General features: G+C 41.7%; 2 protein-coding genes across 4 annotated transcripts in view; both read right to left on the bottom strand.

The window, feature by feature from the left end:
• Window positions 1-5,237, bottom strand: part of Clcn1 (chloride voltage-gated channel 1) — a 33,743-nt gene extending 28,506 nt beyond the window's left edge. For both annotated transcript variants that reach the window (XM_031381678.1, XM_031381679.1), the window contains exon 1: window positions 81-5,237. In XM_031381678.1, coding sequence (XP_031237538.1) covers window positions 81-260 — 180 coding nt within the window. In that variant the 5' untranslated portion in view covers window positions 261-5,237. The remainder of the gene's footprint in view (window positions 1-80) is intronic.
• A 149-nt stretch (window positions 5,238-5,386) lies between these two features.
• Casp2 (caspase 2) lies at window positions 5,387-23,225 on the bottom strand. Of its 2 annotated transcripts, XM_031381689.1 has the most exons (11): window positions 23,016-23,225; window positions 20,594-20,744; window positions 20,186-20,353; window positions 19,957-20,038; window positions 19,282-19,376; window positions 18,808-18,984; window positions 14,165-14,293; window positions 11,047-11,137; window positions 7,996-8,145; window positions 7,714-7,823; window positions 5,387-7,566 (listed from the first exon to the last, which is right to left on the bottom strand). In XM_031381689.1, the coding sequence occupies exons 1-11, from the start codon at window positions 23,087-23,089 to the stop codon at window positions 7,435-7,437; spliced, it is 1,359 nt and encodes a 452-aa protein (XP_031237549.1). In that variant the 5' UTR covers window positions 23,090-23,225; the 3' UTR covers window positions 5,387-7,434. The 2 variants fall into 2 exon arrangements, with proteins under 2 accessions (XP_031237549.1, XP_031237550.1); XM_031381690.1 differs by lacking the exons at window positions 5,387-7,566; window positions 7,714-7,823 and adding an exon at window positions 10,902-10,962 and having other exon boundaries at window positions 8,030-8,145; window positions 23,016-23,208.
• Window positions 23,226-23,680: the final 455 nt, after the last annotated feature.

Below are 23,680 nucleotides of genomic sequence, written 5' to 3'. Positions count from 1 at the left end.
TGTCACATAACAATCAATTTTCACTAATCCTTGGCCCCAGCCAACTGTCTGCTACCCACCTTTCCTCCCCAGGACATTACCTGTGTTGGGTGGGCATTGTGCCTAGGACCCATGTCTTTTCGGGGCCGGTGCTGAAGGCCCCCATTCTCTGAGGGCAGTCCATAGCTGGTACAATGTTCAAAGGGCATGTACTGGTACTGGGGGGCACTGCCCCACCAGCTCTGTTCACCTCCATGCCGCTGGGACTGGGACCGCTCCATGTGTCCTTCCCCCCAAGCCCCAGCCAGGCCTTGGCCTGCTTGCTCTTCGTCTCCCCCAAGTAGCTCCTTAAGCCTCTGCTTTTGACTGTCCCCAAGGCGTCTGGGGCAACATGCCCACCTCTAGCTATTTATAGCTGTCTCTCCATCACATGACACCCCCCCCCACTGCCACATCTGATCCTCCTGGGGTCGAAGCAGGTGTGAGTGGAGTGTGGGGGTGGGGGCTAGGATGAGAACCTGTGGGACAGTCCAACAGGGAATTCCCTCTGCCAGCCAGCAGCACTGCTGCTTTCCTACAAGGCTCACAGCTCCAGGTTACTAGTCCCTTTATAAATATCACCAGGACTAGAATGAAAAATTTCCTAATGAAATTTCTAGGCTGTGGGTATAGCTGAGCCTTCCCTGAAGACCTCATGGAAAGTGAGGGGAAAAGATAGTGCTGAATGAAACTACTCAGTGTTTTGGCAATATTAGACAGGCAACTCACCTGGAAGAGGCTGACGCCTCTCTGCCATCTCTCCTTGTTGGGCTGGTTTCAGCTCAGTATTTTTTAAGGATTCAGTCCTCATGTGGACTTTTCTGTGGCCAGCTCTCCACATGCATTGAATTCCCAGCTTTCTCCTCCAGCTCTCTGCCCTTGATTCTGCCAAAGGTGGCTAACAACACTCCAGTGCCTTCCCCTTCGTGCCACCCCTATCACCACTGGGTGTGGAATGTCTCTCATTTCCTAGACATATGTGTTAGCCTCAACAGCAGCTCAGATCAATAGGGAGAGACTGAGCTTTCAACTGGACTGTGGTGCCCATGATAGCTCTACCCGGGTAGGTTAGATAACAAGTGGGAAGAGGAAGTAGGCTAGAGTCATAGAGCAGGTGATAGCAGGAACCCAAGAAAATGAAGATGGACAAGTAACCTCTTTTCTAGGCAATAAATTAAATTTGATAGAGGTCAAAGGCATTGAGTTTTTTCCACCAGGTCTCTTTTCCTAAGACATTCATTCCCTAACTACTCATTATAGAAGAAACAGAGGCAAACTGAATTTCAGATCCACCATCAAGATGGGTCTCTCTTAGAAGTCCAAGTTCAGGGACTGAAAGGTATGCATACCAAATATCTGGTCTGGAATGTGATTTAGACATATGTTAAATGGGAGTGCTCAAAGTGGGAAGATAGACACCATTAAAAGTACCTTTTAATATTTTTTAAAAAATTACAAAAAGATTTCATTTTTATTGTCATCATTTTTAGTACCTGTCTTTATGTGTGGTGCATGTGGACCCATAGAATCCAGAAGAGGGTGTCAAGATGCCCTGCAGCTAGTTTTAGCAACTGCGACTGGTCTGACATGGGTGCTGGTGGAGCCTCTCTACAAAGCAATAAGTTCTTCTAACCATCAAGCCAGTTTTCCGGCCCCTTTAAAGGAATCTCTGTGTGTGTGTGTGTGTGTGTACATGTACATTTTTTGGGTGCACATATGCGAGGGTCAGAGGACAACTTTTGGGAATTGATTCTCTCCTTTTACCACGTGGATTCTGGGATGCAAACTCAGGTCATTAGTTTCCCAGGACCTTTACTCTCTGAGTTGTCTTGCTGTCAACAGGTGAAAGCATAAAGGAAGTTTACACACATGACTCAGTAGCAAAACAAACAAACAAACAAACAAAACCCCCAAACAAAACAAGCTTTTTTTAAGGCAATGCTAAGATGTCAGACACTCAAATACTGTGATGGTGTTTATACACAAAAGTACTTTTCTAGGTGTTGAGTATCACTTACCAGAGAGAAATACACATGAAAACCCCAGTGAGACATCACCCACACCTGTTAGGATGAGTGACAAGGACAAGCTTGGCAAGCACTGGGGCAGACACACAGAAATGGGAACCCTTAGGTACTAAGAGTGGGAGAAATTGTCATTGTCCTTATGGAAAACACTAGATTAGAAACAGAGTGAACTGTCTGACACAGCAGTCCTACTTATGTTTGTATATAGAGAGGAAAACAAACCACCGTCTCTCAGATATCTGTGTTCTTTTTTTCGCTGTAGCATATTCATAACAACCAAGATATAAAATCACCTCCGAGGCTATCAATAGGTGAAAGTATAAAGGAAACTTAGACACATGATTCAGTGATCAAAAAAGACACTTTCTTTTAGGCAATGTTAAGTAAGATGTTAAGACATACTCAGATACTGTGCATGCTGTTTATACGTAGAATCTAAAGTAGTGAAACACATACAGAGTTAAAGGCCATGGGCTGAGATGGAGTGTGCTTTGGGAGTCCAGGGAAGATGCTAGTCATGACCACACATCAGTTTTTCAGCTCTGAGTTTTAGAGAGCCAATGTACATGGTCCTACAGTTAACAATACCACACTGTGTACCTCACATTAGTTAAGGGTAGGTTATAGACTTCAGGTCACGCCACACATACATATAGGGTAATGTGAGGTGATGGTTCAGAATCTGAATCCTGGTATCATTTTACAATGCAAACATGCTAGTATATCAATTGTATACTTTCAATTTGTATATCATTTCTAAATTGTAAATTATATAACAGGAAAGCTGAAAAATAATAAAAACACCCTTTTTACAATCAGTACTGAGATTTCAGGGCTTACAATCCACGCACAAAGATTATAAACGTGGGACAGGAGAGGGAAAAAGGGTCAGATGAAGATAACAGAAAACAGAGATCAAGGCCTTCCTAATAAAGAACAAAGACTATACTCTTGGAGATCTTTAGAGGAAGATTTTTTTTTCTTCCATTTGTAGAGTGTGGTTCTCTGAAGATAACTACTTTCTTAGGAAACTTTCAGAAACAACTATCAGATGTGATTGCTGCTTCCAAAGTATTCCTGAGCACATTCGCCCTAAAACAGAGCAGTGTAGTCATGGACTAAGATTTGAAAGCAGAGACTAGCAGGCACTGCAAAGAGCTCACAGATAGCATTCCAAGATGAGTAGCAACTGCAATGATAACACCCAGATTCTCAAAGCAAGAGCATGAACATATACAGAAAACTAGTTCTAGACTGCAGGATTTAAGAAGTAAACAAACACCTTATTCAAAATTTTAAGTAGTTTAAATCCCATGGGCTATCATTTTACAAGAGAACTAAATGTAAACTGTGGCCACTTCTTACTAAGACACCTCATTGTGCTCAGTGCTAGGTTCTGATTTGGAGGGCCCCAAGATGGGCTGTGGGTAGTCCTGCAAAGGTCCCAAACTTGGATGCAAATTCATAAGCAAGCATGTATGTGTATTCCTTGAAAGTTTTAAATCATCTCTTGTTTGAAGATACTAAGATTAAAGGGCGTATTATACAGGAAGATGGGGATATAGGTAGCTGTGTATGAGATGAGATTATCTTTTAGTATCCTTACCCAAAAAAGAAACAGATTTTCCTTTCAGCTTATGCTTATTTTCCAATTCCAACCTCTGCTAGTTTGGCCTCCCCAGTGCATAGGGAATACTAATCTGGCCATAATTTTGCTGTACTGGGGACTGACGCCAGGGTCCCGTGCATGCTAGTCAAGCATCCTATCACTGAGCTATATTCTCACTCAAATATCATTGTGTGTGTGGATGAAACAGGTAGTTCATTATAGACAAATGTTGCATGACTCAAGGGCAGATAAGGCAATGCCCAAAAGGGTCACAGCCTGACCATCACTCTTTAAGGCCTTCCAGGGTAGTATCCACCACAGGTTTCTTTAATCTGTTTCTGTCTTTTTGAATACAGTTATTTTCCTGGCCTCACCACTTTTAACCATTACAATGACTTTTTAAGACACAAACCCTTCCTTACCTTTAGGTATGGGCAAATGGAGACTTTAGCCAGTGCCTCATTAAAGACATCACTAAAGGCAGCTCTATCGTAAAATCAGATCTAGGTGATCTTACAAGACATGCCCTCAATACTGCATTTCTTCTTTTTGATAGATCAAAGTGTCTGAGCTTCACTGTCTCTTCTGAGAAAAAAAGAGGGCAAGTGACATCCTATGAGACTCCAAGGAAGACAGAATGGAAGGCTCCCAGCTCTTTGGTTAACACTCCATCAGCGTAGCTGTGTGTCTTCCTCTTTAGCCCCCTCCCCGCTTCCCCTTGTAGCTTTGCTCTCATGAAAAGTGGTTTCATTTCTTCCTGTTTTCCTTTCCTGTTTAAGAAAACAGGATGGGGAAGGGCAGCAGAGGACGGCCCCCACCTCAGGGAAGGGGATAATTTTAGAAGAGAATCCCCTGGCAGAGGTAAGTGGGGGAAGGGAGGAGAGCTGTGAAATTCAACCTGACACTCTTATTCAAGGGCGGGTTGGAAGGACATGGACTTAGACTCGGCAGGCTTTGCTCTGTAAGTCTCCAACATACCACACCTCCAGTGCCCTTGCTCTCTTGAAAAATGGTACCCATATCCACTTACCTTCTAGAATTTTGTATATACCCTCACTCAAGCTACATGTTGTTTTATTGTACTACTTTGGCCAGTCTTCCCAGTCCCTAAACTTCTTTGCTCCCAACATTCTCCCCACCTGCACTCCCTCTATCTGGAGGCATGCTTTGCAACTCGGCTGGTTGGCAGACACTTGTCATCCCTCAGCAGCTTTCCATGGCTCTTTACTTTCCAATGCTCCAAGAGAATTTCCTGGTTCTCATCAAACCTCCCTAGCCCATAACTTAAACATCTGCTTTTTGATGCATGCACTCCAAGTATACCTCAGCTTAGAGTTCACTGTTTACATCTCTTCATGGCCAACCTGGAATTTGCTAAATATTTGTTTACTTTGAAAAATCTTTAATTTGGGCTGAATGAAAAATGGAATCCCAGTACCCTCCCCACGTCTACATCCTCTTTCTAGCCCTACCTGCTATTTCAGCCCCATCCCATAAACTAATATGCCAGAACAACTACTTGTTCCTATATCTTATTTAAACGTGAGAAATCACAGGTTATGCCAACAAAGATAGGCCCACCACCTGGTCATACTGAAAAACAGTGGTAGCAAAATAGAAGGGATCTCAGCATGCCTTGTGAGAAAGAAATGATGCAGTGTATTTTATTTCGGAAAAAAATACGAAAGCTTCCAAAGATTGAGCATTCACAAAAATAGACACCAGGCACAAATCAGTAATAAGTATCAACATTTATTTGGCACCTGATGGCAATACAAAATCTTGGCAGTGGAAAGTGTGAAGATTCTACCACTTATGCATCCTATACTGACCCAAAGGCAGAATTTGGCAGCAAGTCTTCAAACCACCTGGTTCAAACAACAAACATTAATTGAGCACCTCAACTACCATAGGCCTCAAATTTGCTGGGCACCATGGAAACGTGAAGGAAGTTGTCTCACACGTGATATGTCTTCAAACAATGTAAAAAAAAAAACAAAAAAACAAAAAACAAAACCAACAAAACAGTGGATAAAAATAAAACACCTGGTAAAAAACCCCATAAGAATACAAATACTAATTGAACTGTACACTATAATAGCAATTTAGAAACTGCAAAAGATCGGTTCTAACTAAAGTTAGCTGCTTGTCTCCTTCCTTTATTCAGGAAACATTCATCAAAGACCTAGTAGGTGCCAGTTACTGGTTATCAATAAGTAAGAAGTACAGTTCCTGCTCTCTTGGAGCATTCAGCTTCAGAGGGAACAAGTGAAACAAGCAAATGTGCCATTACAACCTGCAGTAAACACAACAGGGACCAACATGATGCCGCCATAAGTAAGTACAGAAGACTGCTCATGGGCAGCATGCTCAAGAGGCCTCCACCAGACTCAAGAATCAGAGACTAGCCTAAAGAAGAGCTCTCAACACTTGCAACACTGACATGAGGAACTGAGAGGGGTTGAAGCAGAGTGAGAAATCACCATTCAATGAGATCCAAAGGGAAGGGATGAGCCAGATCTTGTAAGCTGGGTAAAAAAGTCTGCATTTTAGATGAGGTATGACAGGAAGCTAGTATTCTAAGCAAGGGAATGACATCACCAGATATTTTAAGAACCAATACTACTCTGTTACGTGGAGAATTGGAAGAGAGGAAAAAATGTAAATGCAAAGGTTTTCAAGAATAAGAAAGTTTTGTAAGAGCAGAGACAAGTGCTTCTAGGTTTTATCATGTATGATATTATCCTCACTAAAGTACAGAGAAACAATGAGAAGGGAGACACTGCTGCAGAAAACCAAAGAAGCCTTATGCTGAAGCAGAAGGCAGAGAGAATAAACAACTACAGTACAGCTTAAGTGGCCAGAAACATCCTAGAAAGGACGTCTTCACAGACTGCAGAAGCAGTGAGTGGGCTGAAAGGTAGGAAGGGAACCAGTGCAAAGCATGAGATGCTGGAGGCCAGCCGTCAAGTACAGTTCAACTGTACAGCAGGAACCACAGCAAAGGAGACATCCTGGCGACAAGTGACAGTAGGAGACACAGCACACTCACCTGTCACTGCATTTTTATGTTGATATGCTTGATAAGGTTCATTCAGTGACAATTCAAACAAAGCATGACCAGGGAAATTTCTATGACTTCCAGTGTCATGGCATGCAGACCCAAGGCTCTGTTCAAAGGCTGGGTGCACTGAACACAAAGGAACCAATGGAAAGGCTGAGGGACTGTCCTGATTGAACTCAAGGGTATGCACAGAACTTTCTCAAGTAGCAGGGTCTCATCTGCCGCTTCATGACAGATAAAATACCTACATTAAATTGGGACATCTTCCAAATCTTCACTATGGAAAAAAAAAAATGAGGTTGTAGATATGAAAAAAAAAGGAGATGATCTCTGAGACTCCTTAACTGATTTTTTAAAAAAGGCAATGATCCTAGGAGCCCTGGGAACAAAAATATCACAAACATATTGAGAAACCCATATGCCCTCTCCCCACAATAATACTGTGTTCACAATGTCATTTTCTAGGCTCACTGGCTGTAGCCAAAATGCTTCTGGCAACACATCCATTCAGAGCTGGCTCTACAGGAAGAGAATACCACACTGGAGGAGCCGTCCTTACGTTTCATACCCACAGACGGAAATGGCTGAGAGGAAACAAGCCTGGGAGAATCTCATATCCCTGAGGGGGTAGACAGAACAAAAACCATTCTGAAGAGAAGTCTCCATTGTGCCCCTAGTGATCCAATGGCCTCCAATAGCATGAACTGCATGCGGCATCACGTGGGTGGGTAGCCTGGGAACAGGTAGAGCTGCTGGCACAGAGTACTACAGTACTCAGACATCTCCTTGCATCGGTGGAATTCTGTGCCTGGGGCATAGCCTTCACGCTCCTTGATAAGGGCATTCACCTGGGAAGGCAGAACCAATGGTCCAAAGTCTGAGATCACTTTGTGCTAGACCAACCAGAAGGGTAGATGAAAAAAAGTGTGAAGGCAAGAATGAAGAACAACACTATGGAGACACAAAGGCTTGTGGAGCCAGTTGAACAGACTTACCTTAACAAGCATGTCAGCCACGTGCATGTCACAAGCTCTTTCAGAGAACACCTGAGTGAGGGCCTCAATGTACCAGGAACCCCGTTTGGTGTTCCGCATGGCAGCATTGCCTACAACCAGAGGTGTGAAGGTCATGGGCAAGCTTCACAAAGTCAGACTTCTATTCCATCTTCTACCCTCCCTAGTATGAAGTAGACTTCAGTACGAAGACAAAACAAAACAAAATAAACCTCACATCTAGGACAGTATAACCTTTTGCCTTCTTTTGGTGTTTCAAAATACCTTTAAGGCAAGCATAGCCACAGATCATGTCTGAGCGAGTAGGCAGTCTCATCTTCATCAATTCCTCTTTGCCAGCATCACTCTCCTCACATCCAGGGGATTGTGTGTGGCTTTTTCCATCTTGCTGGTCGACCCCTCTATCTGTCTCATCTGCAAAAAGACCAACAGAAGAGATGAAGATGTTACTTTCTCCCATCTTTTATAGATCTGTCAAAGGTACACCAAAGTCCCCTATAATTGTGACCGAAGAGCCATTTTTAGCTGCTGCCTCCAACCTATAGCTTAAGAATTAAAAAAGTAAAATTAAAAAGTTATTACTTTCTAACATGCATCCTTGCTTGAGGGGTAACTTCTAAAGGCCAGGCACATTTACCTATATTCATATTCTGTATTATGTGCGAATATACCAAATTAAATACTCCTCGCAAATGCAATTAGGAATAATCACCTTAACTTGTTCAGTTAGTAGTGTACAGAAATTACTTTCTTTTTCCTGTATTAGACAATAAAATAGTGATATACAGTCTTAGAAGAAAAAACCAAGTCTTCTTACTATTCATATTCTATATTAAAATTACAACCTTAAACTATGCTATCAGTTTTAAAAGATGAGAATAAGTGTGATCAGAGGTTTTTACAGTGGTTTTTCAGACTTCTAAAACTGTTCCTACTTGTTTATTAAGTTTGTAAGACAAACTTGGTAAGTGTCTGAGATTTAGAGAAGTTCAAAAATGGAAGAACTTAAAATAAGAAAAACAAGTGAGTATTTTCTACAAAATGAACAAGCTGCTGTTTATTTTAGAGTTAGGAAGGAGTTATGTCTGTAGAAGGGACCAGAGTGAAGATGAACAGGTCAGCACACCAAACCCAAGATCACCCTTTCACGGGACTTCCTGCGTGCAAGACAAACCGAAGCTTGAAGAACTTTGGGTAGAAAGACCAAGATTCACTGACTCAAAAAAAATTTTTTTTTCTTAAATTTAAATTAAGTATTGTCCATGTACCTACCAGGCACTGTTTCCTATTAAGATCTAGGGGCACAATGAGTTAAAAACTACACTCTTATTGAGCTCATCCTTCTAGCGTGGGAGTCAGTCATTGTACTTTGAAAGACTGGCAAGTTCAAACTTTCGGAGAGAAGCATCAGCTTCATATCATATTTTAATGGGCCTGATTTTAGACACTGGATAAATACAACAAAAATTACTCCAGAAAAAAGCAATTTCTTCATCTAGCCCCAGAACTACATATACTTCTGAGGTAGGAAAAAAAAAGGGCCATTCATGGTCTGCTTTGTTACCACCATCTATGCCAGGCTAAGGTGTCCTTTAAGTGATGGAGAGCTTACCTCTTGCCTTCAAATTTCAGGCATACTAATCGATAAACATTGTCCACCTTTTCTTCACAATTGCTTTCTATATTACTGTTCATTTTTAGACATAAACTTTTTCTATTCACTCAAAATTCTAAGTGCTACTGTGTGTGTAGAGCAGTGCTCTGGGCCTAGAGATACACTTATAAAGGAAAAATGCTTGCCCTCACACACTCTTTTCTTAGTGCAGCTCCCCTTCCATGATAACTTTCCTGGAAAAATGTACCATATTAATTTCATAGTTAAACTCACAAAATACTATCCGTTAAAGCTCAAAATCTTAGCTATGACCAGAGGTTTGTAATTAGCTGGATTAACATCCTATGTAATCATTTACATCTTACTACATCACTTATAGAAATGCTTAGCCTTTTAGATTTGAGCACTGCAAATATATTATACAGCTGGGGTGGGTGGATGATCCTAAATGGTGGCACACTGTACACCTAGAAGATAAATTTTATAATCTTGTGTTTGTCCTGCGTTCGATCCCTTTTTTGGGAAAGACTCTCTTCACACCTGTATAAAGCATGTATCCATGGTTTAAGTTAAGCTTTTCTGCAGCCACAAAAGCCTCCTCAAATGAGCCTCAGATGACCTCATTACTGCATACTCTTACTTGTACAGTTGTTCTCACACAATTTCATCCTTGCATGAGATCTAAACTCAAGATGCTCTACATACGCTTGCTTTAATTTCCCGGGTAATCCATATACTACTCAAGACATTCTCTTCTGTTTCTGTGATGGAATGTTACAGTCACCGAAGACTACAATGTACTCTGCAGTGATACACATTAGTGGCCTGCATGTTTGGATAATGCAAATGCAAACTTCAACCCAATGAGGATGCTGAACAGGCTGTAGCAGCCTTGGTTGGCTTTCTTTCCACATTTACCCTGAAAGCTCTTAGGGACAAATTTTGATAATCATCACAACAGCTTAAGGAAGTTGACTACCCACAGATTATAAGAAGGAAATAAAGTAGAGGGATGTGATGTGACTTCTCTAACTTCACATAATTATTAAGCAGTAAGAGTCACAATCTGATTCCAAATTTAGATTCTTAATTACTACTGTTTCCCTCTAGATGAGAAGGAGGCCTATGTGTCTTGTGAGCCATGTTACACAGGCCTGGCTCTTAAAGGGGTAGAAGATACTGCATGCATGCAAGAAAGATGAGGATAGAAGCAGCTCAGGAGAGTCCGAGGCAGACATGAGGTCTGTACTGTTCTCCTGCATGCTCCAAGAATAGTAAAGAAAGAAGGCGAGTGCATGGGTGCATGAACACGGCAGAGAGAGAAAATGGAAGGGTAAGAGAAGGAAGATTTGGAAGAGCCAAGCAGAAATCCTTAACTGGAATGAGAAACAAAAAGTACATTGCAGTTAATAAGCGGAGAAAAGCCAAGTTCTTAGGAAAAGGGCACACACAGATAAGAGATTCCTGATAGCCATGGAGGTGTACAGAGCTGATCAGACTGAGAGCCATGGGCTGCCCAAGTCCTAGCACACCCCATGCATTGGGAGACACTTACAGAGCAAGAGAGGCGGTGGCAGCAGTGAACAGAAGGAGGTGCCCAAGGGATCCAATAGCACCTGAGAGGAGCAAACAGGAAAGTGAGAGCTGGTGGAGGCTGCCCAGGAGCCACCACCCAGGTGCTGGTTTGCCAGGGCACTCACCTCCACGACATGCTTGGATGAAGAACATTTTTGGCTTGTTCTGTAGACTTGGACAGTTAGCATTGTCAAAAAGTCGAAAAACCTCTTGGAGCTACCAGAAACAAATAAGGGAGAGGGGACGTTAGGTAGCCAGTGAGACCTCTTGAAGTCTAACACATACAAATTCAACCGTCATCTGAAAGGTGGGGTGATAGCTGACCTTGTCAACTTACTGGATTTACAATTTCCCAGGAGATATACCTTGGTTTATTTTTGAGGATACTGAACTTCCAGAAAGAATTAACTGAGGAGGAAAACACCTGGAGCCCAGACTGAATGAAAGGGTTGCTACAAAGAAAGCCATACATGCCAACAGCTCTTCTTTTATGCTACACAATTTACCCAGATGAAAGTAAGTAGTCTCATGCCCCTGTCTCCATTGGAGAGTTGGCTTCCTTGCCACAGGGCCTAGATCCTCAGGGGCCAAAACAAACAGTTTCTCCCTTAAGTTGCTTCTTGTTAAGTATTTGATCTCAGTCTAAGAAAACTAATAGTGAAAACTGATGCCAGCAGGGGGTAAATATAGTGATAAACCTTCTCACATGGTTCATGGGCCTTTGGAACTAGTTTGTTGGAGAAATATGGGAGAATTAGAAGCTGCAAGCTACAAAGTTCGGAATGCTGTAAGCAGGGCTTCAGGGGCAATTTTAGTGGGATTTCAAGAGAACTAAGTGTTAATTAAGAAAAAATGAAGACAAAGGCCAGGCTCAATAGATCACAGAACAGATCAAGAACTTTAATGAGAACTCAGCTTAAGCCCCACTTTGGTGAGGAATTGGATACAGTCTGTATTCTGAAAACTTGAGGTTGAATTTAAATAATGGACTAATTTATTTAGCAGAGTATATTTTACCTTAACATTCAGGTCACCATAGTGACCCATTGCTCACTAAATTTACCCACATTTTTAGTGAGTGAAGTGTATAGCATAAAGATATAAAAACAAAGTTTCATGAAGAAAGACCCCTGAGCTTGGTTAAAATGAAGGACAGGGTAGGAATTCTCTATTATTTACCAGAACCCTTCAGATTCTCAGGAGCCAAAGGTTCTAGGAAACGTGTGTCCTCAAGGTTGACTCGAGTCCAGTGCTAGACACCATGGGAGAAAGTTCTATTAGAGCCACTAAGGCAAAAATTGAACTCTAAATTGGACAATAGAAAAGGGGGAAACTAGGGGAAAAGATTCCAACCAAACTAGGGTCGAGGGTACAAATTTCCACAAACAGAGTACCTGAAGAAATAATCTTTAGGTATATCCTACTGGATACAGGCTACCCAGGGAAGTATTTTCCAAGGGTCAGCTAAAAGTCAGAGGCTGCTGTAGCCAGGCTACATCTCAAGCTGGCAGCAGAGGAGGAGGCAGAATCAGTCATTCACACCAAGGTTCCAGAAAGTCAAGAGGCCAGGCAATGTGTAGCCTCAGCAAGGTGGATACCTGTGTAGAACTCCTGAGTGTGTAAAACAGAAAGTGATTGCTAAGATGTAAACAGAGATACCTTATGATGGAGAAACCAGAAATATGGGACCCTTGATATGGAAAGCTGTTGGCACCAAGTGAAGCAGGCCCTAAAGAGGCCACATAAGCCACATGGCAAGCTGGAAGGAGCAAGATTTTCAAGTTAGCTGGAGTAAATGATGCAGTGAGGAACCCCGGACGCTGAGCTGTGGGTTGGTTTGTCATTCAATCAGGAGGGCTTCAGTGCACTTTTTGTTCACTTCATTATGACTCCATTCCTTTCTTTTTGGAACAGAAATGTTTACTCTGCCATTGTATATTGAGTGTAATTGTTTCTCTGTTCTAAGGTTTACCCCCAGTCTCACAATACTTTAAATTTATACTTTTGAACAGTGTTGAAACAGCTAAAACTTAGGAGATTCTTAAAAACGTATTTTTCATTATGAGATGCCCATTAAGTCTTAAGAGAACCAGGGACAGATTATAGTTTAAAGGTGATCTGTTTGGGTGTCTTATGATAGGCCTTAGAATCACAAAGTTTCCTTTTTTCCTTGTGAAGGTTTATGATGTGTATTACGTGCATGTGTCTGCACTAGTTTACATGCGTCAGGAGATGGAGAACGCCACAGAAGCTAGAGGGTATTAGGTCTTTTGAAACTGCAATGACATGCTTGCTCTTCAGTAGCCTGATGTGGGTTCTAGGAATGGAACTTGCATCCTCTACAGAACAGTAAGTGCTCCTAACTGCCAACCCATCTCTCTAGCCTCTAGAACCAATTTTCCTAACCTTCTGGTCATAATGTCCCATGATGTCTAAATGTGTGGGTTGTAAAAAGATTTACCAAAAGGTTTCTGATGCACAATTGCCAAAAGTTGATTCAAAATCAAATGCATAATGAATCTGAAGTGCTTCTGTGCTTGTTCTATTGTATGGCTTCATTTTAGCCTTAGTTATAAACATGTAACGTGTGTACTTGGCACTGCGTGTTCCAGTACAGCAGGCTTAAATACGTTAGCTTAGATTCCTATAATGCCTTTATTGGACACAGAGTTTTGTCTTTAGAGAAGCATAATGGTCTAATTATAGAAAACCGACTTTTAATATTTTTCTATTAGCCTTCTTCAGCACAGACATATAAGATTGGTAATTTTTGGACTGTACTGTTAGAAAGCTTGGTTTTAAAAATTGCTTTTTGAATTGCTGGATTGAGTTTCATCAAAAAATTATTGAATGGATTTTGGTTTGGGATTGGGATTGCTTTTCCAAAGATTTCTGAAACAGTCCAAAACACACATCTGCCATTTTATGCTATGGATTAATGTTAAGCAGTACTCTTAGCATTGATGATTATAAAATAAAAAAATTAACTAAGTCTAAAAAACAATGAAGATATTCTATGTCCAGCAGTATTAAAACTTAAGATGACATAGTTTAACAAAGCACCTTAAGTCCCCACTGCCACAATGGACTATATGCCTTTAAGCCATAAGCCAAAGTAAATCTTCCCTTCAGAAGCTTCTTGTCAGATATTTGGTCACAGCAAAAAAGTAGCTAATACAGACGGACAGATAGGACATAGAACTGCCTGTTTTCAATGGTCAGCTTCCACAAAGTTATACATACCTGAAGCAGTTTGCCATCCACACCGTAGATGCCACCTTCCACGCCATGTGAAAGGAGTGCCACTATGCAGGAGTCTGTGACCCGGTGTGCAGGTAATTGTGAAAAATTCTGAAGCTTCTCTTGCATTTCCTAGAAGACAGAGATACCTGCTAGTATTGGTTCACTGTAGTCAGCATCAACCTCTGATGCTTGAATTAATCTCTGGCTTGCTTCAAAGAAACCTGACCTACTGAAAGATAAAGGTGTTTTCCTCCATTTTCCTGTGATTGGTAACAACACATAAACTTTCTGAAAGGCTAGAGAAAACTATACACTCACAAGAAAAATGCACATGACTTCAGACATCAAACTCTGAATATGGAGTCATGAGTTCATTGAAATAGATTAAGAACTCCTGTATTAAAGTGAGTTACCAAAGAAGCCACATGGTATGTGTGGGGATAGCTCAGTAGGTAAAGTGTATCCATTAAAGTCTGAAGCTTAGAGCTTGGATCCCAAAACCTGATGCTGTGTGAGCACAGGGCCTTGACTATAATTCTAACACCTGGAAGGCAGAGACAGAGGAATTCCTAGAGCAAGCTAGCTAGCTACACCAATCACATTGGCAAGCTCTGGGTTCAACTGGGACCTTGCTTCAACAAGAAAGGTAGGGAGCAGTCAAAGACTCCTAACATCAACCCTAGGGCCTCTACATACACACATGCATACATACACATACCCCTAAACACGTCAACACACATATATACACGTTAACAAAACAAACATGAAGTTACCCTGAGTGTGCCAACTTTGACTCATTCCCAACCCCTCATCCCATTTATACCTAAGGAGACAATACTTTCTCAGCTACAAGAGCATGAACTGCTCTGACATGGGATCAAGTATCAAGACTGGAGAACAGCAGGACTCATCTAGTATCTGTCTGGATTCTAAGTGTGCCATAGTGATATCTGCATAAGACCCACTGCTCAGGAGAAGCAGCTGTGATGTTCTTCCATACAGGCAAGACTTCACATATGGCTTTGAGATCAGATCCATTTAGTTGGGAAACCCAATTCATATATTACAACTAGAGACTTAGTCCCTCTAACTTCCACTTTTCACTTTATGAGAAAATCATTACAAGTAAATTTTCTCTTAGTTTGTGACAGTTAAGTGGAATATTACACAGAAAGAATTTAATCACCATGAATTTAACCACATACTCTAAAGATCCTCCATTATTATAATAAACATGTCTAATAGAGTAATAATTTCAATATTTGTTCAAAGAAACTTATTATTGCTCAACCTGGGGTCCAACTTAAGAATTTTATCTTCATCGATTAACTATATAGATACCAGTAACTTAAGAATTTGTTTCTTTGAAAGAAAACTACATAGTATCCATTATACTTTTTAAACCTAGCCCTCCCTTTGCAACTGAAGAGGTCCAGTCCAAGCCTTCTTTCTTACTTGCAATGGACAGAGATAAAGACAAAAAACCATCATGTTAGTTCATCTTATTACAAATTTTAAGGAAATAAAATGAGGATGAATTTGCTCTAGGCAGAATAGTCACAGTACACAAGATTCACATTTATCATCGTCTCCACTTTCAACAGGTAGCTCACTTGTATTCACAAGCTCTGGAGCTTTTAAAGGTGTCTCCCAAAGCAGTGATTGCCGCAGCATTCAGAACTTGTGCAAAATGTGAAAAGCTGAGCTTCAGCAAATTATTTTAATAAACCCTCCCCATAATTCTGACATTTTAAAATTTAATAGTTTCTAATCTACCTGGCTTGGAAATATTTGTTCTTTGTTTTGTGTTTGTTTAAAGACAGGGACATACTACATAGCTCAGGCTAACCCAGAACTTATTGTAAAGCCCATAGTGGCCTTGAACTCTCAGTCCTCCTGCCTTAGTCTCCTAAGCTAGTACAGGATCACAAACACTCATTATTATACCTGACCTGTTTGGATACTTTTGCTTGTATACCCTGTAATAACTGGAAATGGTGGGACTGGTTTTGGTGAGAAAGCAGCCATATTTTTTTTGGGTAAGCAGAAGCAAACCATAACATAGTACTTGTTAGTAAACTATGACTTTGTTTGAAGAGAAGGAATAACTATATTCTAGAGACAGTTAAAAGTTAATTTTGCTTGAAGAATGGAATAAAAATTATACACTCCTACACACTCACACCCCCCCACACACCCACTCCTGGCCATATTAAACTTGCAGCTTATTATATGAGTAAAAAGGAGGGCAATAAAGCTAAGAGAACATATATACTTTGTCACTGAATAAAGAGAAATCATTCAACAAATGTAGATTACTTATTTGGGTGGATTTTTTCCACATATGACATAGCTTAAAATAGGAGCTGTAGATTTTTTTTTTTTAAATAGAAGTATAGTACTTATATAGATAGCAGGGTTTGTAGCTCTTGGATATTCTTTAGCTGGGGACTGGAGGCCATGAGTGATATATCATCTATGGATAAATGCAAAGCTGTATAGATAGTTACATTTTCCAGGGGTGACTCATAGAATGTCCTTACATTCTCACAGTCGTCTGTATCCCAAATGCAAACTAAAAAACAACAGCATGTGGTAAGAATAAAAATTACCACCCTAGAGCACACCTCTACTTCCAAATGTGCTAAACTGTGATTCAAGAGTCAAGTTACCTCTCAAGGTAGACGCAATGCATATTTGATGACAGACACTAAATATATAACTAAGTGGTAAGAACACTAGTTAGTGTTATCTTCAGCACCAACAGCAGACAAAAATTCTCTACAATTAATTATATTATTTTTTACTTCAAGGGAATTACTACTAGTGAAAATGAATAATGATACAAAGAATCTTAGATTTCTTGATTGTGTTTCTCTGCTTGCCACATCTATGTCAAAAAAGGTAGTCTTTAGATAAGTCCAACAGGAAGAGAATTCTGCACATTCCCAATGTAGCAAAGAATAATATTCTCAGTAAACCCCTGGCTTATGGCATGTTCATCTCATCTACCCACTGCTCCCTTTGCTTAGACTACCCGTAAGTTCCACCCACTGTATGCACTGTGCTGACCTCATCTACTCAAGTTACTTATACTCTCAGCTCTTGTAAGAATAGAAGCTTCAGCTCTATTAGTAATATAGGGGGCCAACTAATGGTAAAAGCTCCCCCCCCCACATCTATCCTTGAATTCTGAACCATATTAAATTTGTGTGTGTGTTTTAACAGTCCTGAAATTATAAGGTGCTCAAAATTTGGTTTCACTGCAACTTGACAGTATAACTTGGGAGTGAGAATTCATAGCCCTTGAGTCTGTCTTAAATACAGCCTAAATGGAAATGGCCTACATAAAGTACAGTTGATGGACTCATCAAGTTTTCTGAATGTCTCAGAAACAAAACAAAAGAAAATGAAAACCAGCAGTACTCAACGACATTAGTGAAGCAGAATGGAATCCTTTATCAGGCATCTAAGATTCACCGTCAACAACATACAATTTAGAAAACCTTAAGAATAGTTTTCTAGAAAAATATAAGGAAAAGATAGACCATACCCTTAGAAAACAAACCTAGCACAAAGCTTGTTAGGTGACCCTCCAATTCCCTCAACAGTTCCTGAGGACAAGCTACCTACTTCAATTTCCTTGATAATGGAAAAGGTTGGCCTCGCTATGCTTCCCCCTCTTTCCTTGTAGATTAAATTCAGGGTTTTGCATACACTATACCAATTTTCTAACCACCAAGCCACAAGTTCAACCCCCAGGCATGGTTTTGAAGCAAGAATGGACCTATTTTAAATGGGCAATTATGGGCAAGCTGGAAAGAGCACCATGTCAGGAACAGCGTCAAGGCACATACTTTATGAAACTGGCCACACCCAAGATGTAGCAAATACATCATTATTTTCACAGAAGTGGGACAGCCAAGATGACCACAATAAACTTTCAACACAAACCACGATCCTCTACTGCAAAGGGACAAAGGGAATTTATTTACTCATCTATTTATACAAGACAAGGTCTCATGTAGCCTGGGCTGCCCTTCAAATTACTATGTAAAGGGGGCTGGTCTTGAACTTTAATTCCTGACCATCAGTGATACTCAAAAACAAGTCAGTGACGAACAACTCATAACTAATTGCTTATGTGTGAGACTTGTCCAGAAGTAACTTACTCTAAAACAATTCAACACTGATTTAGACTAACTCTAAATAGTATTCACATATATTTTTCTACTTGCAATCTACTGAATCTACCAGAAGTAATGGTTTAAACAATAATTGGTCTCTTAAGTAATGGTATCAGCTGTAAAGTAAATGCCTGCGTAGTCTGATTTATAAATACCCTTTTGGAGTTTGTTTGGATGGATCTCGGTGTCTCATCACTTCCTGAGTGACTGGGAGTCAGGTTTCTTATACACGTGGGAATCCAAGCCTCCCTGTACTATTCTAACTCCATGAAAGCAGCTACCCTGAGATAGCAATGTTCAGACAACTAGCTGGCCCTAGCTCCTTTTACTAGATTGCAGGAACCAGCACAACACACAACAGTGAGAAACATCCAGCAGGCACAAGAGGAACAGAAGCACTTAGCCCCAAAGTGCAGCCCAACCAATTTACACGTCAGCCTTTCCAGCCCTGTGTACCTGTGCAGTCTGGTCATGCAGCACATGGACATTGTAGCCCAAAAGCTTGAAGAGGGTGACTAGAGTAATGTGGTCCACATCCCCTCCAGAGCGAAATTCCAGGTCTTTCTCTCCAGTGAAGTGCACATTACTCAACACCAGTGCCAAACCACGAGGCTGAGACTGCAACCTATAGGCCTAGAAGGAGGAGGTCAATTAGACCAGGAGCCTCTTGATGATGGGCAATGTTGTTACCCTACAAGATCAAAGCACACCCCAAATAACCCACATCCCCAAGCAGACAACTCCCCAAATCCAATTTCCTCTATTTTTTTTTTTTTTAATTACACTAGGTAACAAGGAAAAGCCACAGAAGGCATCAATCAGCAATGACATTCTCACAAGGGCAAAAGCAGCAAAACAGGCAAACTAGGTTCAGAAGACCAGGAAAGTCTCTCACTCCCCATCTCTCTTCTTGAAATTATGCAAACTCACCAGCTGGTAGTGTGCCTGGTAAAACTCAGGAGTGCATGGCTTCACCTGAAGACAGGGAGGACCATCACCATTATCTAAGGAGTATTCCATAGTATCTGTGGTAGGGAGAATGCCAAAAGTTACACATTTCAGCATTGCTCCTGTAACTTCATTAATTAGTCATTTTAACTGTAGGACACCCTTTAAATGTAGGCTTTAATGTTTATTTCCCCTAACATGTAAGCTCAATGCTGGCACAGACCCTGTTGGCTTCTGTTCATCCTTAGCCCCCCCCACCCCCAAATGGCTTCAACTAGTAGATACTCAACTTGCTGAGGTGGAAAGCGCTTCTGAGACAAGCCTGGTTCTAAGCACCTCAGTGCACACAGGGAGCTCTGAATGCCTATAGGCTCTTCTTGTTTGGCTTTACAGAGATGGCAACTCAAATCATATAGTGAATTGTATTTCCCATCTTAATAAGGTACACAAAAAACTCAATTATTTTGAAGACTACTACCTGTGATGGAGGGGAATGGATCCAATTTATATCCCTCTAACCTATCTTGCTTGCCTGTCAAAATTCATAAGGAACTGTTCTTATCATGAAATTCGTCTCACTTTTAGGGAAAAGTCAGATACTAGTTGAAAAGCAGGTAAACCAATGTGGGAGTTTCCTTTTGTCCTTTTAATTCTCACCTGTAGATAGGCGGAGCTGCTTGTGAGGAGGGCAGGACTCACACACCGAGAAAGGGAGACTTGTGTCGTAGTCACAGCTTAACTGTAAGAAATCAAGACTCATCTTGAAAGACCCCAGAGAGATGGTTGTGTCGTAATTAAAATCAAGTTTCTCTCTCCCACGTCCCTTGCTCTATATATTTTCTGGACAAATTAACCCATCCCAGGCTACAATCCTAGGGCTTCATACCGGTGGGAGTGTGTGCTGAATATCTGAGAGGGTTGTGAGCAGTAAGTCTTCCAAGTGACCCTGCCTGGTCTCCCGCAGTGCTTCACAGAAGACATCAAAAGCCTGGGGTCCTCTCTTTGGCAGCAGGTTGAGGAGTTCTACATTCTGGCTGAAACTGCCTCCTTTGGCCTAAGGAACAGGAGTAAAACACTAAATTATATATCTAGTTGTCATGCTGTTTTCCCACATGAGGTTCCTAAAGTAGTGTTCTCACTCATCTTGGCATTTCCTTTTTACAGACTACAGATCTGTGAGAATGCACAGATGAGCTTTTCTATCAAGCTCACAAGCCTGAGTAGGGCATTCCTTTTCAAAGTCTTTCTTGCCTAAGACCAGTTTATCTTCTTGGAGCGTTCCCCACCCAGATACCTGGATGAGCTCCCTCATTTCCAAAGTGATAATGTCCTTTTCTAGGAGATGTTCTAATAGTTCACTCAGCAGCAGCTGTTTGGCCAGCACCACTCGATTCTTTTTCAGAGTTTCCTGATGGTCAGGATGCATTCCACACACTGCCAAAATCCTACCGAAAGAAGGCAGACACAGGGGCTTTCAAGTATTAGCCTTAACACAGAAGAGGAGAAAGGAAGTGAATAAAAAGAACAAGCAAGATAAGGCACATTTTGTTAAATCTCTTTAAGTCAAAATGTACTAAGTGGTAATATGCTGACCCTAAGCAAATAAGGTATAATTCTCTAGAGAATGTTTACATCAGACTATCTGAGGTAATGATCTGATTAAGATAGCAAAGAGCCATCTTGGTCAAATTAATATAAGCACAAACACATCCAAGAAAAGAAACACTCCTCTGACAGACCAGCTTTCATGTTCAGAAAGCACTGACACAGTTTTTATCTTAGAAAACTAACCTAAGTTGAAAATGACCTTAAGGTGGGAATAAACTAATAAAAACCTAAAGCTGACACCCATATTTCTCAGACACACATACTTGCTCTAGACTGCTCACATAAACAATTATCAAAAATATTACATTTCCATGATAAACAAATACTAAAAAGTGATCAAAATCCTACAAGGTATGAGTAAGTAGAAACTGAGGGAAAGCCACAGAAGGTAGATACTAATGGTGAACATGGTATAACTTGTTTAACTTGTAATCACAAGGATAGTGCAAGCAATGGTTAAATTATTTTGGCAATTTAGTTCCCGGCAATAAATGTATTTGAAAGATTCAGTTGTTTTTCTCTCAAATTTGAAAAGAGCCCTGCTTATTCTCACGAATAGAGAATAGCATTTTCAATATACATCCTTTATGTGCCCAATGCATCTCCCTGATCTTTAGTATGAGACAATGCTTAGAGTCTGACGGCAGTGGAATGATACTGTAACAGTTGACTTTTATACATCAAGATACATTTTCAAATGAATCCTGATTTCAATGTGGATAACATATAGGGGAACAAATAAACACCTTCAACCTCTGAAATACCATGCACTGGCTGAATGCCCCTTGTACAAAGGCTCCTCTAAGTCCTTTCAGTCGACAGTTAGATAGAAAAACAGGGTCCTGGGAAATTGCATCAGCAGGAGGTATCGAGGCAGACTAAGTATTCAGAATGTATCCGCTATTTCAAAATTCACTAGAATCTGCTCTACATGAATTTAAAAACCTCAGTGAAGAATTGCCTTACAAGACAACTCAGTAATGAGGTTAAATATAGAATCTGGTGAAAATAAAGTTTATACTGCAGCTGGTTGTTGGTTATATCCTCAGGTACACAATGAACGATACAGCAGAGTTCTTAGGTCATTAGGAACATTCATTTCTTAAAAGGCTCCATTCCCTTGACTTTCACTCTACTATTCTCTCCAGGTTCACTCGGCTCATCATGCTCTGGTTTCCTTTAGAGGGCATCTGACTTCTCCCCTACCACCTCATTCTCTTTGACAGGACTAGACTAGGAGACCAAACTTTTTGAGTTTCTGATCCTCTTGCCTCAGGCATCAGGATGCCAGGATTACAGCCTGGTAGCCTTTAAATGCTGGCCTTGCACTAGAACTCCCTTGGGGAAAAAAACGGGGGAGGGGAGGTTTCTAGACAATTTCATCCCCAGGCACAATTTACTGACTCCAGTTCTAAATCCTCTTATGTCCCAGGCTTGAATTCTGAACAAAGCAGTCACCGGTGTTTTATCTGAAGCACCACCCACTCCGAGCACCTGCTACTTCCTTTTATTTCAAACTAGCAGAAGAGGCTTAAAAGTTTCCTGTCAACTGGAATTTTAAAAAAAAAAAGAGGCTTTTAACACTTAGATTCCATGTCCTTTGATGGTTCCCCGTTTCTAAATTAATGTTACAGGTCTGGACAGGAAACATTAAATTGTGTCGCCCTGTGCAATGTTTTCATCGAAACTGACGGAGGAGGCGGAGAAACGGCAACCATCTAATCCTCTCAAAGGATTCAAACCTCTCAAACCTGTGTGGAATTCTCAGACAAACACCTATTTTATGGAAAGCAGTGCAGGACACGAGATAAGTCAATCCAAATCAAATGCGCCCAAGGCCAAGCCGCGAAGTCTGCACAAAGTCTCTGGTCTTTTAAGAGACATGAGTTTAACTCCTCAGGTAAGAACTGGAAGGAAAAAGACGGAGCACCTCTGGAAAAGGTGAGATGCCGCAGGCGAGATGAAGCGCGGGACTGAGAAGATCCGCTCTCACAGACTCCTCTGCGCTGGACAAAGGGAGGCTGTTGCAGCCTCTGTACGTACACGCGGGACCAGGCCAAGAAGCCGCGCCACCCGCCTGGCCGCCTCCCCGACTCTGCCCTCCTCACCTGCTCCTCCTGTCAGCCGCCATCAGACCCTTCCTGTGCAGAGAGGACTGCGACCTCCCGCTCGGCGCCGCCATTTCCAGCTTTTCCCGGGCTGCACGCGCACCACCCACAAAACAAACAAACGCCCGGCCGCGCCAGCCCCCCGCGTCCCTCCCCCAGTCTCCCACCCGCGCCGCGCCTGCGCACAGCCCCGCCCGGCGCCAGCAAGCCCCACCCACGCCGGGACATGCGCAAGCGCGCAATGCTCGCTGAGGCTCGCACAGCCCAATGGGAAGAGAGGAAACCGTAGGAGGAACGGGAAGGGGCGGGAAAAGAGCAAGGTTTCTCCTACTCGGGGACCTTGATTGGCTATCGATTCCCGCGGAAACCGCAGCCCCCTCCCCCTGGTTCGTCCGGCCCCTCCTGCAGTAACCACCAGGAGCCCAAAGGGGCTAAGCTTCCCTCGTTAACCTTGTTCGCCTTGAACTTCCAGGGCCAGGGTGCAGGGAAGACGGAAAGCACTAGGAGGAGCTCTTCTCCCAGGCTGGGACCGCTTGTGGTCGCACTTATCCTGCCCTAAGTGTCGTCTCATTCTGTGTCTATTTAGACTTCTCTTGTCTACCAGTTGTCCCAAGACAAGGCTATAAAAGTAATGCGGATTGCCTGGTTGGTATTGAAAACAGTAG

The sequence above is a fragment of the Mastomys coucha genome, unplaced genomic scaffold, assembly GCF_008632895.1.
Source record: "Mastomys coucha isolate ucsf_1 unplaced genomic scaffold, UCSF_Mcou_1 pScaffold20, whole genome shotgun sequence".
NCBI classification, from domain to species: domain Eukaryota; kingdom Metazoa; phylum Chordata; class Mammalia; order Rodentia; family Muridae; genus Mastomys; species Mastomys coucha.
This window is presented reverse-complemented; position numbering and strand designations above follow the sequence as displayed.

Coding starts and splice junctions, on each gene's coding strand:
- Casp2 (XM_031381689.1), bottom strand. CDS start 23,089: ATGGCGGCGCCGAGCGGGAGGTCGCAGTCCTCTCTGCACAGGAAGGGT. Junction 20,039..20,185: donor TTCAGCACACACTCCCACCG/GTATGAAGCCCT, acceptor GATTTCTTACAG/TTAAGCTGTGACTACGACAC. Junction 8,146..11,046: donor CATCCAAGCATGTCGTGGAG/GTGAGTGCCCTG, acceptor GTCTTTTTGCAG/ATGAGACAGATAGAGGGGTC.